Source organism: Antechinus flavipes, chromosome 3, assembly GCF_016432865.1.
Source record: "Antechinus flavipes isolate AdamAnt ecotype Samford, QLD, Australia chromosome 3, AdamAnt_v2, whole genome shotgun sequence".
Taxonomy (NCBI): Eukaryota; Metazoa; Chordata; class Mammalia; order Dasyuromorphia; family Dasyuridae; genus Antechinus; species Antechinus flavipes.
This window is the reverse complement of record NC_067400.1, coordinates 122,010,771-122,029,857: the sequence shown is the minus strand read 5'-3', so window position 1 is coordinate 122,029,857 and position 19,087 is coordinate 122,010,771. Positions and strand designations below refer to the sequence as shown.

General features: G+C 34.5%; 1 protein-coding gene across 2 annotated transcripts; it reads left to right on the top strand.

Moving 5' to 3' along the window:
* The first annotated feature begins 10,700 nt into the window (after window positions 1-10,700).
* On the top strand, window positions 10,701-18,686 carry LOC127553323 (glutamine amidotransferase-like class 1 domain-containing protein 3, mitochondrial). 2 transcript variants are annotated; one of them, XM_051983943.1, is made up of 4 exons: window positions 10,701-10,888; window positions 12,838-13,009; window positions 16,532-16,736; window positions 18,388-18,686. In XM_051983943.1, the coding sequence occupies exons 1-4, from the start codon at window positions 10,778-10,780 to the stop codon at window positions 18,578-18,580; spliced, it is 681 nt and encodes a 226-aa protein (XP_051839903.1). In that variant the 5' UTR covers window positions 10,701-10,777; the 3' UTR covers window positions 18,581-18,686. The 2 variants fall into 2 exon arrangements, with proteins under 2 accessions (XP_051839903.1, XP_051839904.1); XM_051983944.1 differs by lacking the exon at window positions 10,701-10,888 and adding an exon at window positions 11,682-11,711.
* Window positions 18,687-19,087: the final 401 nt, after the last annotated feature.

Below are 19,087 nucleotides of genomic sequence, written 5' to 3'. Positions count from 1 at the left end.
TGCCATTAGAATATAAACTCTTAGAATGTAAGTGCCTTTATTATAATATAAGCTCCTTAAGCTCTTTTTCAATTTTTTTTCAGCATTTAGCACAGTGCCTGGCATATAGTAGATAGGCACTTAATAAAAGCTTATTGCTTGACTAATTTACTGCCTTAGGGTGCAGTTTGTCCTGACCTGATATAGGTAGCTAAGCATTTAGATTTGAGTAGTTCAGTCTTTCTTTTAATTCATTATCTCTATAATTCATCATCTCCATCTTCTACCGGAGTCTTTCCAGAGACTCCCAATTACTAGAGCTCTCCTTCCTAAACTTTCAGAACTATTGCAATAGTTTCCCAATTGATTTATCTCTCCAAATCATATTCCAACAAATGTCAAAAGATGGATTGGCCCATCATTACAAAATTATATCTCTATTCTAAAGTGTGACACGATCACTAAACTTCTCACTTAATTCCTCCCTCTATCCAGATAATTTATTATATACACTCATGACAATAATGATTCTGCTTCTCCCTCAATTGATGCTTGACAGCATAAAACTCTTATAGTTCCTGAATGTTACTTAATTATATTTTATTTTACAATGCTATTCCACTGTCCTTTTTCAAAAATCCATTTTGTTCATTTTTAGTAATAGATACCTTCTCATTGACATATTTCAGTCATAACTCACTTTCTACCAGTTATCAGTGATATTTATGAGATCGAATTTACCCTCTTGCTTAGATATCATAAACTATGAGCTTTATTGCTGCCTTTCTTCTTGAATATTATTTACTGTGAATTCTTGGTTTTAACTATTGGTTCTTGTTTTACTTAACTTGTCAGAAAAATAGGAACTTTTTTCTTTCATACCTGACTACTCCTATACTTTCTGCTTTATTTTCACTTTAAATCCTTCTTGATTAGATGAAAGACTATAGGCCAATACATATACATATATATATACATATATGAATATATATGTGTGTGTAATATATACATAACCAATATGTACAATACATAAAATGTTTTAATAAAAATATAAAATATATACACCATAATATGTCATACATATGTGCTATGTGTTATTATACATATACACACATAGATACATACATACACATTTAGACATATCAAATCCCTGGCTTTGCATCAAAGGCACCAGACATCTTTGTTGTTCATATGAATTCAATAAATGTTTCCCTCGTTGGATGATCACCAACCCACAGTAATTTCCAGTTATTTCTCTATTACTGAATGTCCCAGTAATAGGATTTTTTAAGGTTTCTTAATTTATTTGCTGGTCTAGTTCATTAGTCATATTAGAATTTTCTGTAGCAACATTTTCCAATTTTTATCCTTTCATATATTAAATTCCTAGATCTTCTCCTCCCCCACCCAAAACATCAAAATGAGTGGACTTTAATTGTCGATAATGATTTGAGGAAATGGGTTTCAGTTCCTTCTCTCCCCCACCTCCCTCTCTAAAATAGTAATTTGTAGAAGTGGCTCTTAGTTTGTCTCTCTTCTTTGTGACTTGAGTTTTTGTGTGTGTCACAGACCCCATTGGCAGTTTGATGAAACCTACAGACACTTCAAAATAATGTTTTGAAATGAATAAAATTTTTAAAATCCTAAGATTACAAAGGAAATACAATTAAAATAATTGTCAAGATATTTTTTTAAAATTTTGCATACCCCACTTCAGAACCCCTGCTCTAAGACAAACATTCTTCCTGATTACTTAGAAAGTAGAGCTTTCTTTCAGGCTCCTTTAGAAAGCAGACCAATCTTCACTTTATGAACATAGCTGCCATCACTAGAAACAAAAATGCAGTATGCTGTCTTCAGGTCTCTTAAAACATTTTGCCTTGGATGCCGATTTCATTATGGTTACTAGTTTTCAAGGAAAGTTTGTGGCTAAATTGGTGGAGACTCCTGAGCTAAATTTTATTTTTTCAAAGTACTTTTTTTTTTTTTTTTAAACAGCAATTGAGTGTTTGATGAGCAGCATTTGATGGCTAATTAGTTTCCTGGTAAAGATACAATCCAAAGAAGTTTCTTGTAACTGTCATCCAGGAGAGAATGTAAACTCTTATTACCTTTGAACACTTTGGAAGACCAGATTTCATACTCCTACTTCTTGTAAGTAGGCCTGATTTCCACAAATTGGAGTTCCAAGATGGAATAAAATGAGATAGTCATAGACCATATCACTATGTAGTTAATAAAAGGAGGTGTACTTAGTTATAGGATAGAAAAGATCCTCAGTTAAGATATAGATGGAGTGCCACTTCTCTCCTACTGTACTGGTCAAGGCTATAATGCCTTTTTGAATGTTGCACTACAGGACTTCAAACTATTTTCTATCTTTTTGGAATCCTCTCTTCAGTGTCAAGTTTTGTTTGCCAAGGCTAGAACTCTCTTTAGTCTACATATGTCTCTCTTTGCTATCAGAGTTCCTGCTCCTTGAAGCTGCTTCTGTGTGGGTCAGAAACCATTTAACAAAAAAAGACTGGATAGATCTCTAGAAGCAAAGCAAAATTTATTATACCTTCTCGAGAAGGAGCGTCACAGCAATCGAGCACACAGTAGAAGGGAGGAAGCACCATAGGGGGCAGGGTCAACGCTTTTAATCCCTAACGCAAATTCTCCTCCCACCACATCTCATCCTTATTGGCTGAGGATCTTACATTCTAAACGCGGGAACTACCCAAGAAATTGAACTTGATCAATAAGTACATAGTTGCCCATATTTGGCTGAAATAGGGAGGATAACAAGAAGGGGGCTTAAGTATGCTCTTAGGAAGATAGCAGGGAGGAGACTTTAAGTATGTCCTTAAGATAGCAGGGAGGAGACTTTAAGTATGCCCTTAGGAGAATAGCAGGGAGGAGACACTTTAATGCTTAAAGTCCTTCAGGTCTACTCAAACTTTGAAATAGATGAAGCCTTACTCGATTTTCACAACTGTCTTGAAAGATCTCACCTTATCTCATTCACTTCCAGCCTCAAATGACTGATTCTGTATTTGTGTCAGTCGCTAACATTGTTAAAATCTTAATATTTCAAAATCTGTAATTATATCTTATTATATTTACTGAGCTGCAGGCGGAGTTTCAAATATCCTACCGCAAACCCCACCATCTTTCCCATTCATATTGAACAATAAAAGGGAACTGTGGCACAGTTCCTTAAGATTTTCAAAATCCCTTATATAACTCAGTTCTATGAGAAATGAGAAAACTGAGATTCAGTGTTTGTAGTTCATAAAATCAGTCCTGGATGGGACCTAATAAATCATGTGGTTCCAACTTCAAGATCATATTGCTATTAAATGATTGAAATGGAATTTAAACTCATATCTTTTGACTGACCTAACACTCTTTCCACGGTACCACACTGCCTCTGAGGTCAAACAGCAGATTTTTTTAACTTTTAAATCTTAATTAGAAACAGATTTTAAACTAAAGACTTTTTTAGTTCAAAAGTTCTACTGCTTAGTTCTAAGTTTATTCATCATTTTCAGGGTCAATAATAAAATAATAAAAAGACAATTCTACCTAAATTAATCTATTTATTCAGTACCATAACAACCAAACTATCAAAAAGTTATTTTATGTAATAAGAAAAAATAATAACAAAATTCATCCGGAAGAACAAAAAGTCAAGGGACTCAATGAAAAACAAAGTGAAGAAAGATGGTCCAGCTGTATCAGATATCAAACTATATTATAAAGTAATAATTATCAAAATAATCTGGTACAGGCAAAGAAAAAGTGGTATATCAGTGGAACAAATTATATTATAGTAAACTCTGATATCACTTCTCACAGACTTGCTCAAATGACTCAAGGCATCCTACTTGACACTCTTCATAAAGAACCATTCAACAATCCAAAGTAACAGTTGATCTGTTCAGGCACTTCTAAAATTTTATTGTAGAAATCTATGTGTACATGTCATTGTAAGGTCTTTCTTATCACAGGCTGACATACTCTCGATCACACTGTGGCCATCTGCATACTGATTCTGCAAGTTATCCATGTCAAAAAGAAAATTTCACGATATGAGACAAGGAGCTATTTGTAGTATAGTACCTACCTTCTCAAGTCATGGTTTGCAATCTCATATGGGATCTCCTAACTGAAAATGGGGAGGAGTCACAAAATTATGATTTATTATCAGTAAATGTTTAATTTGTATACCTATTTTATATACCTATATACCTGATGAAGGATCTGGAATTTCCCTACCAAGGGAACTAAGCTTCCTTTCCCCATTCCCCTTCCAAATCAAGGGACAAGATCATTGTACCAAAGAAAAAGGCAAGGAGTTCCTTTATGATTATATGAATGGTTTGATAATTATAATGGGTTAATTACATAGAAGCTATCTGGGGAAACTACCAGACAATTCATTGGATCTCATTCTGGGGCAGCAGCGAGACTATTCAGTGGATCCCCACAAAGACCTTCCCAGAATCCCATGGTAATTACAGAAATTAAACAGTAAAAATGGGAAAAGGACAGAACCCCTGAAGGGGAGGAGTAGATCAATGGCAAAGTCAAATTCTTTTCTCTTGGAACTGCTAGGCTGCTTATCTACAAGAGTCTTAGTTGTACAAGCAATTTCTCAGTCTAGGGCAGACTAGGCCAATTTAGTATGCAGATAACAAATTATGTCAGTTGGGTGTCAGGGACTTTGTCCTTGACACATTCAGGCCCTCCTGCATGATCTGGATCTAGTGTTTATGAAAAATATAGCAACTCAGAAAGACAAGTATGGGGACCTCTTAACAGTTCTTAAGAGGCTTCAAATTCTGTTATATGTCCTTAGAATTGGAATGACTGTTAGTTTCAAAAGAGAATCAGTCTTTGGCTGGCTGATGGTAGGTCCATTTGCATTTTAATGTAGAATCTACTGGAATTCCAGGACATCCCCAGCCCATCCAGAGAGATTAAATGAGAAGTACTATATCAGTTAGAAGTTCTATACCAATGAATGTCTCTTTCACAACAGATCACTGCTGTATGACCGTGTTCAAAATCTTTTTTTTTTTTTTTGGTCAGTGGGGATTTTTTTTTTAATTTTAATATCTTTTTATTGATAGAACGCATGCCAGGGTAATTTTTTACAGCATTATCCCTTGCATTCATTTCTGTTCCGATTTTTCCCCTCCCTCCCTTCACCCCTTCCCCCAGATGGCAAGCAGTCCTTTACATGTTGAATAGGTTACAGTATATCCTGGATACAATATATTTGTGCAGAACCGGACAGTTTTCTTGTTGTACAGGGAGAATTGAATTCAGAAGGTATAAATAACCCGGGAAGAAAAACAAAAATGCAAGCAGTTTATATTCATTTCCCAGTGTTCTTTCTTTGGGTGGAGCTGCTTCTGTCCATCTTTGAAAATCTTTTTTTTTTTTTAATAATAAATTTTTTTTTTTCAAAATACATGCAAAGATAGTTTTCAATTTCTAACCTCATGCTCCAAATTTTTCTCCCTCTCTCCTTCTCTTCCCTACCCAGCAAGTGATCCAATATAGGTTATACATGTGCAATTCTTCTAAACATATTTCCACATACATCATGCCATGCAAGAAAAATCAGATCAAAAGGTTAAAAAAAATGAGAAAAATAAACAAGCAAGCAAATAACAACAAAGGTGAAAATACTGTGTTGTGATCCACATTCAGTCTTCATAGTACACTTTCTTTTTCCATCACATGTCTATTGAAATTCTTGTTCAAAATCTTACATATCACTATATGGGAATTTTAATAGTTGTGGATAGGATTTAATGTTTGCTACTATACCCAGTTCCATGAAACATGTGGTTGGAGCGCAGAACCTTTCAGATAACGGTTGTAAGCCCTATGATGCTACAGGATCATACAGATAGTTAGAGCTATAAGGGAATTACAGATTATTTACCCCTCTAGTTCTGTCAGATGATCTTAGGACCTTGAATATAAGGATACTGAAAATAAACAGGCCTACAATTTCATTGGTATGGGAGATCATAGCCTAGGAAAGTCCCACTTTCTCAGAGGTCAGTACTTACTCCATCTTGGCAATTTGTAGTTTTCAGCTCTTTATTACTCCATGTCCAGCATATAGTAGGTGCTTAATAAATTTCTATCTAATTGAATTCAAAGCCAGAGTGGTCAAGGGACCTTTTTTTATTCTAGTAAATTTATTTATTTTTAATATACATTGCTTTATGAATGATATTGGGAGAGAAAAAAACAAACAAAAGGGGAAAACCATGGAGAGATTAAAAAAGTTCTTTTTCTGGAAGCAGATGACATTTTCTGTCCAAAGTCTATTGGGATTGCTTTGGATATCTGAACCCTTGAGAAGAACCAAGTCTTTCATAGTTGATCATCATGCATTTTTGTTGTTATGGTGTACAATATATTCCTGAGTTTTGCTTGTTTCGCTCAACATCACTTCGTGTAAATCTTCCAGGCCTTTCTAAAATCAACTTGTTCATCATTTTTTATAGAACAATAATAGTCCCAGACCTAAAATTATATTATATTATTATTTTTTAATTAAAGCTTTTTATTTACAAAATATATGCATGGGTAATTTTTTTCAACATGGACCGTTTTGTTCCAAATTTGTTCCAAATTTTCCCCTCCTTCCCCTCACCCCCTCCTCTAGATGGCAGGTAGTCCAATACATGTTAAATATGTTAAAATACATGTTATATCCAATATACATGTATATATTTATACAGTTATCTTGCTATACATGAAAAATCAGATCAAGAAGAAAGAAAAAGAAAAATTGAGAAAGAAAACAAAATGCAAGCAAATAACAGAGAGAGTGAGAATGCTACGTTGTGGTCCACACTCTGTTCCCATGGTTCTCTTTCTAGGTGTAGATAGCTCTCTTCATCACTGAACAAGTGGAACTGATTTCAATCATCTTATTGTTGAAGAGAGCCGTGTCCATCAGAATTGATCATTGTATAGTCTTGTTATTGTTGTGTATGATGTTGTTGTTGTTGTTGTTGTTGTTGTTGTTGTGTATAATGATCTCCTGGTTCTGTGCATTTCACTTAGCATCAGTTCAGGTAAGTCTCTCCAGGCCTCTCTGAACATCCTGCTGACTGTTTCTTACAGAACAATAATATTTCATAACATTCATATACCATAGTTTACCCAGCCATTCTCCAATTGATGGGCATCCATTCACTTTCCAGTTTCTTGTCACCGCAAAGAAGGCTGCCACATTTTTGCATATGTGGGTCCCTTTCCCTTCTTTAATATCTCTTTGGGATATAAGTCCAGTAGTAATACTGCTGAATCAAAGAGTATGTAGAGTTTGATAACTTTTTGAGCATAGTTCCAAATTGCTCTCCAGAATGGTTGGATCTGTTCACAATTCCACCAACAATGCATCAGTGTTCCAATTTTCCCATACCCCCTCCAACATTGGTCATTATTGTTTCCTGTCATCTTAGCCAATCTGAAAGGTGTGTAATGGTATCTTAGAGTTGTCTTAATTTGCATTTCTCTGATCAATAATGATTTGGAGCATCTTTTCATGTGGCTAGAAATAGTTTCATTTTTTTTCCATTGTCTGTTCATATCCCTTGACCATTTATCAATTGGAGAATGGCTTGAACTATTATAAATTTGAGTCAATTCTCTTTATGTTTTAGAAATGAGGCCTTTATCAGAACTTTTGTATGTAAAAATGTTTTCTCAGTTTGTTGCTTCCCTCTAAAACTATATTATAAAGTGGCAATCATCAAAACCATTTGGTACTGGCTAAGAATGAGAGTTAGGTTCACAAGACACAATAGTTAATGACTATAGTGGTCTAGTGATTAATAAACTCAAAGACCCCACCTTCTGGGTTAAGAATTTACAATTTGACAAAAATTGCTGGGAAAATTGAAATTAGTATGGCAGAAACTAGGCATTGACCCACACCTAACACCCTATATCAAGATATGGTTGAAATGGGTTCATGATTTAGACGTAAAGAGTAAATTATAAGCAAATTAGAAAAACAAAGGATAGTCTACCTCTCAGATCTGTGGAAGAAATGAAGTAATGTTTGGCCAAAGAAGTACTAGAATACATTGTGGAATGCAAAATGGATAATTTTGATTATATTAAGTTAAAAATTTTTTGTACAAACAAAACCAATGCAGACAAGATTAGAAGGGAAGCAATAAACTGGGAAAAAATTTTACATTCAAGAATTCTGATAAAGGCCTCATTTCATATATAGAGTATTGACTCAAATTGATAAGAATTTAAGCCATTCTCCAATTTATAAATGATTAAAGGATATGGACAATTTTTAGGTGAAGAAATTGAAATCATTTCTAGTCATATGAAAAGGTACTCTAAATCACTATTGATTAGAAATTAAGACAACTCTGAGGTACCACTACATGCCTCTCAGATTGGCTAAGATGGTAGAAAAAAGATAATGATGAATGTTGGAGGGGATGTGGGTAAACTGGGACACTAATACATTGTTAGTGGAATTGTGAAATGATTCAACCATCCTGGAGAGCAATTTGGAACTATGCTCAAAGGGCTACCAAACTGTGCATACCCTTTGATCCAGCAGTATTTCTACTGGGATTATATCTCAAAGAGATCATAAAAAAGGGAAAGTGACCCACATGTGCAAAAATGTTTGTGGTAACCCTTTTTGTAGTGGAAAGAAACTGGAAACTAAGTGGATGCCCATCATTTGGAGAATGTCCATCAATTGAAGAATGGCTGAATAAGTTATGGTATACAAATGTTATAGAATATTAGTGTTCAATAAGAAATGATCAGCAGGATGATTTCAGAGAAACCTAATAAGACTGACATGAACTGATGCTAAGTGAAATGAGTAGAACCAGGAGAACATTGTACACAGCAACAGCAAGATTATACAATGATCAATTCTGATATATGAGGCTATTCTCAACAATGAAATGATTGAGATCAATTCTAATGCTCTTATGATGAAGAGAGGTATCTGCACCCAGAGAGAAGACTGTGGGGACTGAGTGTGCATCAGAACATAGTATCGTCACTTTTTTTGTTGTTTGCTTGCATTATGTTTTCTTTCTCATTTTTTTCCTTTTTGATTTGCCTTTTCTTGTTGAAGCATGATAATTGTGGAAATATGTATAGAAGAAGAATTGCACATGTTTAACATATATTGGATTACTTGTCATCTAGGGGAGGAGGAGAAAGGAGGGAAAAATTGGAACACAAGGTTTTGCAGGGGTGAATGTTGAAAATGATCTAAGCATATGTTTTTGAAAAGAAAAAGCTTGAATAAAAAAAGAACAATAATCTTCCATTACTTTCATATATCACAATTTGTTCAGCCATTCCTCAATTGATGGGCATCTACTTATCTTCCAATTATTTGCTATTACAAAAAGAGCTGCTATAAACATTTTTGTATATGTAGGTCCTTTTCTCTCCTTTATGATTTCTTTGGGATACAGATACATTAATGGCACTGCTGAGTCAAAAGGTATGCACAATTTTATAGCATTATGGACATAGTTCCAAATTGCTCTCCAGAATGGTTGGATCATTCACAACTCCACCAATAATGCATTATTGTCCCAGTATTCCTACCTTCTCAAGGGGTCTTTATAAAGAATTTTTTTTTTCTTCTTTTTTACAAGCTGGTAAGCTATAGAACTGGGACTTCAATTCAGGCCTTCAAAATTTCCTGGATGATCATAATGGTAGATTTTTTTCATGGAACTATGCCCATCCCTATGGTGTTATGCTCTTCTGGTGCTAGTAGCATATATTCTGACCAAGAGGGCATATCCTTCCTCCCCAGGGTTGGGTAACCTTAATCTTAATCCTAACCCTAACCCTAATCCTAACTAACCATCCAAACTAACTTTTGTTGAAAGAACTTTTCTACCTCCAATGGACTCTTTTTCTACATCTCATCCACTTGGTGTCTCCAGCTTACTTTACATTTCCAGACTACACTATTCAAGAAGGGCCTTAGAGATCACCTAATCCACCCTGTTTCTATGGATGAACAAACAGGCTCTACCCTTTTAGATTATAAACTCCTTGAGGGAAAGTCTATGTTTGCTTTTCTTTGTATCTTTGGAGACTGTCACAGAACCTGGGCACATATGCATTTAATAATTACTTCTTAAACATACACACATCTTCTTGGTTATGCATTTAATAATTGTTACATACACACACTTGGTTATGCATTTAATAATTACTTCTTAGGCATACTTCTTAGTTATTCATTTAATAATTCTTACAAACCCATATTTGGTTATGCATTTAATAATTACTTCTTATGCACACTTCTTGGTTATGCATTAAATAATTCTTACAACTTCTTGGTTATGCATTTAATAATTCTTACATACACACACTTGGTTATGCATTTAATAATTACTTCTTACACACATTTCTTGGTTATGCATTTAATAATTCTTACACACTTCTTGGTTATGCATTTAATAATTCTTATACACAGATAGTTCATGGTTATGCATTTAATAATTACTTCTTACACACACACACTTCTTGGTTCCCCTCCACTGCCTACACCCACATACAGTTTTTTTTTTTAAAAGGGACCAGTCATACTCAGTAACTTCTGAACTTTCTTCTCGCTTTTCTCTTCGTGGCCTCCAGGGGCCGCGGTCGAGTCCGGGGGAGTGAGGTTACCCCATCCGGCTGCGCAGTGACGCTGTCTAGCCCAGCCAAGAGCCGCAGTCCCGCAGTCCGCCCGCGAGGTGACTGCATCCCGGACATCATGGCCCCGCGGAGAGTAGCCCTGGTCCTGGCCGGCTGCGGCGTGTTCGATGGCAGCGAATTGCATGAAGCCTCGGCCGTATTGGTTCATCTCAGCCGCAGCGGGGCTGAGGTCAGGGGCGGGCGGGACTCCGGGGAAGGAAGAAGGGAGAGAGGGAAGGACAGAGAGAACTTGGCCTGGATCGCCTAGACTAGAGAGCGCCCACAGCCCGGCACCGGCCGCAGCAGCGAGGGTTGGGGCTAGGGCTTGGGCCGAGGTTGGGAAGCTATTATCTTGGCCAATCCTCTAATATCGTCTCGGGCTGAAATGAGGAAAACGGGATGAATTTACCAGGCCTACCTTCCTTCACTTCCCATACACACCTTCTTTCTATTTATTTGCTAGTGATAGCATTTAAAAAATTGCAATGAACGTGCTTCTTGCTCTGTTTTCATGCTCTGCCCTAATCACCAAATTTCTCGAATGCAGTGCAAATAGAGTTTCCTGATGGAAGCAGAAATATTCGAGACAAAGAGAAGGCTATTATAAGGACTGCATTTCCGAGGGACCACTTTAGGAAACGGCCCCTTGTAGCCCTTAAATCTTCCATGCCACTTCCCGTATTTTGCCTTCCCGCTCCAAAACCCAACACCTTTTAAAAATGGCCATCTGGCTTTGTCCAGGATTACCTTGTTTCTATTTTTATATGGTCTTGTCCTTGAAACTTTGTTTTTTGTTTCTTGCAACTGGGAATTTCTAACGTGTAATAATACCGTTTGTAACTAGGTGGCATATAATATAACCTAGATTTTCCTTAAGAAAAAAAAAAAAAAAACTAATAGAAAAGGCATTTTACATGGTCATAGATTTTTTTTTTTTAAGCATTGTAACAGAACTCAGAGATAATTTAATCTTAATACTCATTTCAAATGAGAGGAATATGAGTTCTCAACAGGTAAGTGACTTGTCCCAGGTCTTTAGCTAAAATATAGCTTATTTTAGCAAAGGATAAATGCTTCATGAATATAAATTGTGAAGTCTTAAAGTACAGTTTTTGGAACTCCTCCACAGAATAGATATTAATAATGATGAAATAATGAATGAAATGAAATGCCTTTTTAAGGCAAAGATATGTATGAAGAATCATTGTAAAATAACAGGAATTCATTCCATGTGTCTATGGGTTGTTTTTTGTTTGTATTTTTCCTTTCCTTGTAAAATTTTAACCTTTGCTCCAAAAAGTGTGTGTGTGAAGAAGATGCATAAACACAAATATTAGAATTTCACTTATATACACCAAAGATAGGGATTCATTTGTTTTTAATAAATAAAAAAAATTTAAAAAGAGATGACATTTAAATTTAATACTTAGTGGTATATTTAACTACAATTTAATATTTTATTAACAGATTACTTAATATATATAGTCTTTACAAGTTATCAGCTTTTTAGAAATTAGTAAGCCAGAGTTTGATGGGATTTAGAAATTAATAAAGTGAACAATTGTTTTTTTTTTTTTTTTTGTTTGTTTTTTTTTACTATGAGCCTTCCATTTACTCTTTTAAAAAATTCATTTAGATTCTTCTTTTAGAACAAAATACATGGTCATAAACTCAAGGAGTGACTATGCTTTTGGTATGTTAAAAGGGAATGGCTTGATCTGTATACTCCCATGTGTTTTTGGGCTTCTTGAAATTGTAGCTATAAAATCATTTTCATATTGAAGACAGAATGAAATATTAAAATTAAAAATTAGGTTCATCTTCAGTAATAACATTATGAAAAGTACCAATATTTTTTCTACTATAATTTCCATCTTACAAATATATTTATTAAAACTTTTTTTGATTTTCAGTTTCTTACTGACAAGGATGAGGGTTTATTTATCTTCTCCAGAAAGCACCTATAAGTTCCCTGGCTTCTCTGTGTGCCTGGTTATGCCATGTATTGTTTCTGAGAGCCCACACAGTTGTGGGATAGCTTTTTAACTTAGATTTCTATTTTCATATCTTTAAGAGGTTTTGTGTTTTTTTTTAAAATAGTGACACAATACCATTTATTTTTCATTTTTGTTTTTAAAGGTAAAGGTATTTGCTCCTAACATGGAACAGATGCATGTAGTTAATCACTTGTCTGGCAACCCAACAGAAGAGAAGAGAAATGTGTTAGTGGAAAGTGCCAGAATTGCACGAGGTAATATTCAAGATTTGGCAGACCTGAAGGTCAATGAGTTTGATGCTGTTATTTTCCCTGGTAAGTTGGCCTAAAATCTCTTATTTTATCTGTTTTAAAATATTTTGTTTAGAGGGAAAACTACTAGAAGTTCTGGTGTATTGGAAAGAACAGTGATATGGGAGTGACGATAAAGAATTTTAAACTTGGCTCAAGCAAGCAATGTGTAGGCTAATGCTATGAATGGCTTTAGTTGTCATTAATTAAATGGAGATTGGATTTATGGATCCTAAAGTCATATGATCATAAAACTAAGGATTTGATTGCACTTTAAAGGTCAATCCTAGTTTTATAAGTGAGAAATCTAAGAATTAGAGGAGCTATAAAGTGTCTTTCAGCTCTGGGTCAGCCCTGGGATTCATGAGGTTCATCTAAATAGTGATTGACTAATCACTTTGAGCTGGGAGCCAACCCCAGGATCTCTGTCTCTAAAGCCTGTGGATTTTCTTTCTTCTTCATGGGGACCTTTCATTTCCAGGATTAAAAGTCTGTGAATCTACTTACAAAGTAAAATATTCATCTTTATTCATAGTAATTCTTAATGAGATTGACTTGCCTAACTCATATAATTTAATTTTTATTTTGAGGATTTGGATTAATTGATCTCCCTGTTTATAGTCTTTTTTGCCTCCAATGCCTTTTCCATATAGCTGTCAAAAGTGTTATATCCAATTCTGTCTTCCAATATTCAGTGATTCTCTGTTGCCAAGCAATGGTTGTTAATGTTTTTTTCTGCTTAAAATCCTGTCTGTAGAATGGTAGCTTTTAGCTATTTTTCATTTTGTTTTTGTATTCCCAGTGCCTTATGCATAATGGATTCTTAATAAATGCTTATTATAGTATTGAAAAACAATAATTTATATTTTTGATTTTGTTACCTACTCTTTATGGCAGTGTAGTATGGCATACATTTTTAAAATTATAAAATTAATTCTTTTGAGACAATTCTGAAAATTTGTAACATTTCTTCAAAGTATATCCCAGAATATCCAAGATATTCTGATGTATTCCAAAACCATAATCTGGGATCACTATTGTAGTCAATATACAATATATCTGTTTTTTAGATTGCAGGTGATTTGGCAGTATTATCTACAAAATGAACTGATAAATGGCAAAGTAGGTCATTCTTATTCCCTTGTAGCAACCAAGATTATCTCAAAACTTCTCTGTGGTGATTGCTTTTGAGGATTGATGCTGATTTGGCATTCTAATATTTTTAGATATTTTGACCTTCAGAGAACAACATTTAAATCACCTCAATTATTTAAACTATTTTAGTTTTTTGAAAGGAGAGATTGTATTTTTGATAAATTTGATTTATTCAGGTACTCTTATTTTTCTTTTTACTTTGTGCCTCTACAAAATCTTCTCACTTTATGGATATACCCTGGAGTCTTTAAAGGTCTTACTAATAGAGGACAAATTCTCATATATCTGGTAAATGGAAAACAAACCAGTACTGGACAGTGGGTTGGATCCTTGAGGACAGCCTGTTTATGTTTTCAGAGGCTTTTCATCAGAATTTGGCCATTAGGTGATGAATATATTTGGCTCTAGCAACTTGTGAAAAACATACTTACTTAAAGATATAGTTGTGATCTATATCAATGGAAGAAATACCCATGGGAGTGAAATCGCAGATGTTAAAGGATTTTATTTTGTGGCAAAGTTCAGAATAAATGTAGGAGTAAACATTTTGATAGGTCTCTCTGTTGGATTGGTACTCTTTCAGTATAAACTATTGACGTTTTTCTAAGAATTCACTCTTTATTATGCTTTGAACACTTAAAAATTCTAATCATTGCAAGACCAAGGTCTGATGAAGCATATCATTCACCTCCTGACAGAGAAGTAGTGGTCTCAAGATTTAGATTAAATCATATATTTTAGAATATGGATATTGTGGCAGTTTGTTTTGCTTGACAATGCATATTTGTTATAAGGTCTTTTTTTATCCAGTAGGATTGGAGGTTGAGGTGGGAATAGGGATAGGAAAAGGAAAGAGACTGAGACATCTTTAGAAAAAGATACAACATTTTTGGTGGACTTACCAAGTGGGCTCTCCATTCTGGAAAACAATATGCCCCCAAAGTTGTTAAACTCTGTATATCCCTTGACCCAACAGTATCATTACTAGGCCTGTACCCCAAAGAGATCAAAGAAAGGAAAAGGACCCATATGTTCAATTTATACCTGCTCTTTATGTAGTGGCAAGGAATTGGAAACTGAGGGGATGACTATCAATTGGGGAATGACTGAAGATGTTTGTATGTGGTACAATTCTTTTGTGCTATGAGAAATGATGAAGGGGCAAGTCCAGAGAAATCTGGTAATTTATATGAAACCTAGAAACTTATATGAACCAATCCATAATGAAGTGAGCTGAAGTAGAACAATTTATACAAGAACAATAATAAGGTAAAAAATTGTTTCAAACTTGTTTGAAAGACTTAAGAACACTGATCACTTATTCAATAGAGCTTATGATGAATGAATGAATGAAAAAAATTACAAGTGTTGACTATGTGCAAACATACTTCCCATCTGACAGATTTGAACACAATACATTTCTACACAAACACACACATACGCACACACACATACATCTCTCCCCCCCAGCCATTGTTTTACTTAAATATACAAAGATGATACAAGATCTTTCTTTTCTTTTTTTTGGTTGTGAAGAGAAATTTGGAGAGAAAGGAAAGATAGAGTTTGGTTATTTGAAAAGATAAAATTTAATTAGAAAAAAAAAGAGTAAGTTATGGAAGGCCAGAAAGAAGCACAGAGAAGCATACTAGTTTTGAAAGCTATAGGTAGAATTTATTATACTTATATGTAGAGAAAAGTAATCTATGTATATTGGAGATCAGCAGTTTCATGTGTAATCCTCTTTTAATCCCTTTTATTGTGTATGTGGAAATGCCTTTTTTTCCCTTGCTGTTTGTTAAGTTCCAAATAAAAATTAATATCTTTTACAAAAAGAATTAATTCTATGTATTTATAAAAGGCTCCTAGCTTCCTATTTTGAACTTGTATTACTGGTAAAAGATAAAATAAATTAATTTTATCAGCTTCTATAATCTAGCTTTATGTAACTGGATTCTTACTTGTAAAGTCAGTTTGTTTCTTGTGCCTGGGTTGGTTTTTGGTTGTTACTGAAGCTTGATAATAATATTTAATACCCTCTCCTCTGTTAAGCACTATCACTGGGCCAGTTCCCTTTAGACAGAATGACAGTCTTTGTTCTTTTGTGTTTATATGTGTCATCTGGGTTACCGTGTTACTTAGTATCTTTTTTATGTTAGCTTTCCCTTTCTCTGGCATTCAGAGCACATTATCAAATCCAGGTTGCTCTGCTGCTTTTTTTTTTCCTTCTAGATTTTTCTTTTTTGTCAAAGTTAATTCTATATCACTTTCAAGTTTCTGCTGTTAATGTGGTATACTGGCTTCCCAATTCCTCCCATAGTATTATAGAATATTCTTTAGATCCTGGTTCTTTGTTGCTTTAAATGGTCCTGGTACTTGTTATATTTCAAGGTGGATTTGGTGTAGCCAAGAATCTCTGCTCCTGGGCTGTGGATGGAAAGGATTGTACAGTCAACAATATTGTGAAGGCTACTCTGCAGGCTTTCCATAGTGCTAAGAAGCCCATTGGGTTGTGCTGCATATCTCCTGTGCTGGCAGCCAAAGTCTTCCCTGGTTGTGAAGTTACAGTTGGCCATGATAAAAATGTGGATGGAAGGTAAGAAAAATGACTAAAAGTTTACTTGTGACTGAGCATGCCATTATGCTTTTTGATTTCTTTTTCCCAAATGAATATAAGACTGGCCTTTTTATTATATTGCCAAAATGCTTTTTTTTTTTTTTTTAACTGCAATCATCTCACATGTGTGTGGAAATGTGGAACAAGGCACAATTCAGGTACTAAGCTGCCTTTCTTACTTACTTCCCTTAGTTGTCAGTATCTTTGACTTCTTGAAATTGTTTTTTTATGTACTTACCTTTGTAAATGTAATAGCAAGCCATATTTGTAAAGTAAGTTTCTTGAGGAGAGGGACTATTTTGCTTTTGTCATTTTATCTCCATTGCTTGCTTGTGCATAGTTGATGTTTGACATATATTCATTCATCTTTTAGGTATCTCAGACTCAACGGATTGAAAACACAACTTGTCTTTTCCTGTAAATCCAACTTCCTTACATTAATTTCTCCCTTTCTATTTTGAGGACAACCATTTTTTCCAGTCACTCAATCTTGGAGTCATCTTCAACTCTTCATTCTTACTTATTTACCATATCAAATCAGTTGCCAAGTTTAAACCATTCTATCTTTACAGTGCCTCTCATATTATCATATCCTCTTTATTCACACAATTATCTTACAGGTTCAGGCCCTCATTGTCTCTTGCCTGACTTGTTCCAGTAGTCTCTTACTTCATTTCCTGTGTCTAGTCTTTTCTATATCTAATACATCTGTCAAATTAGTAAACAGATTTTACTAAACACAGGTGTGACCAGGCCCTTCCAGACTCTTCAGCATGACATTTAAAACCCTTCAAATCTGGTTACCTCTCTTTTCAGAATAACTGCATATTATTCCCTCTTCACAGTACCTATTATTTAGCATACATGCTATCCCCTCTCCTCTCTGCTTTTTTATATGCTATCCAATATTCCTAGAATGCCCTTTCTCCTCACTTCCTCCTCTTGACTCTCTTCAAAACTCAGTTTAAATACTAGCTCCTACAAGAACCTTTCCTGATTCTTCTAGCTATTTATCCCTCTCCCAAAATTACTTTGTAGTTATATTGTATTTATATAAACTTTAAATATTAGTGTTTTTGTCATGTTCTTCCAGTAGGTTCCAAATTTCTTGAGGGCAAGAATTCATTTTGTTTTGTCTTTGATTAACCAGTAGATAGAACAGTGCCTGGAATATAGAAGGTACTGAGAAATGTTTGTTGATTTGAATTGAATTGATCTGAAGTGGGAAGGACAATAGTTTTTAATCATATCCAAGATACAGTATGCTTCCTCTCCCTCTATCCCTTTCCTCCTTCCATCACTGGCTTATTGCAGTAGAATTTTTTTCATTCTATTTTGTTATATTATATTGCTTGATTATGTGGACCAAATAATTCTTTTTTATAATCATTTGTCATTGAATTTGTTATACTTAGCTATTTTTGTAACATTAATGGATGCTTAGTTTTCAGTGTCAAGTTGAAAAATTTTATCTTTCCAGTTTAAGAATGAGTGCTATCTTTACAGAGGACTTCGTCTTTGTTGCCTGACTTTGGTCTTAATGTTGCATCTCATAAATGAGGGCTAATGTGAGCCAGTCAGAACTTCCCTATTGCATACAACCATACATCATCTCTCTTTTTTTCAATAGGTTTCCTGATGCAGAAACGGCCATTGCTATACAAGAACTTGGATGCAAACATGTTTGTAAGGATGTGGGTGAATCCCACGTAGATTCTACCAACAAAATCGTCACTACTTGTGCTTTCATGTGCAAAGCCCCTCTGCATGAGATTTTTGATGGAATTGGAACAATGGTGGGAGAAGTCTTAAAACTTATTTGATTTGTGATTATGGCTTTTATTCAGCATCAGTTTGGCATAAGAGCAGTGGTTTAAATATAAAACATTTGAATGTTCTTGATTGTACCAATAAAAAAGATTAATCATAGCCAAGTGGATTCTGTGTTACATATTGATTAAAGGTAACTTAAACATTATTTTTTGACCATGTATCATTAAATAACATTCATTGTTTTACTGAGAAAGCAAGTCTAAAGACAAGCAAATTACTATTCTTATGCTAGAAGAAGACATTGTAATTCTATCTTTCAAGCAGATGTATAGCAAATGTTCCAAATTTTTTTTCCTGAACTGCCAGTTGGATCCTTCACAGGTGCCAATGGCTACATAGTAGGTTGGTTTGGCTTTGAAATTTAATTTTTTGTAAATATGACATGCGTCTCAGACTGAACTTGAGAGTGACAAAGAGAACACTTGGTATTTGAATTTCTGTACTTTGCTTGAAATAATTTCATTAGTTGTTTAAAGTAAAATTTTTTTTTCTGTCAG

Excerpts from the sequence above, each read along its gene's own strand:
- LOC127553323 (XM_051983943.1), top strand. The coding sequence starts at position 10,778 with ATGGCCCCGCGGAGAGTAGCCCTGGTCCTGGCCGGCTGCGGCGTGTTC. Across the intron at positions 10,889-12,837 it reads TCAGCCGCAGCGGGGCTGAG|GTAAAGGTATTTGCTCCTAA; the intron begins GTCAGGGGCGGG and ends TTGTTTTTAAAG. Across the intron at positions 13,010-16,531 it reads TGATGCTGTTATTTTCCCTG|GTGGATTTGGTGTAGCCAAG; the intron begins GTAAGTTGGCCT and ends TTATATTTCAAG.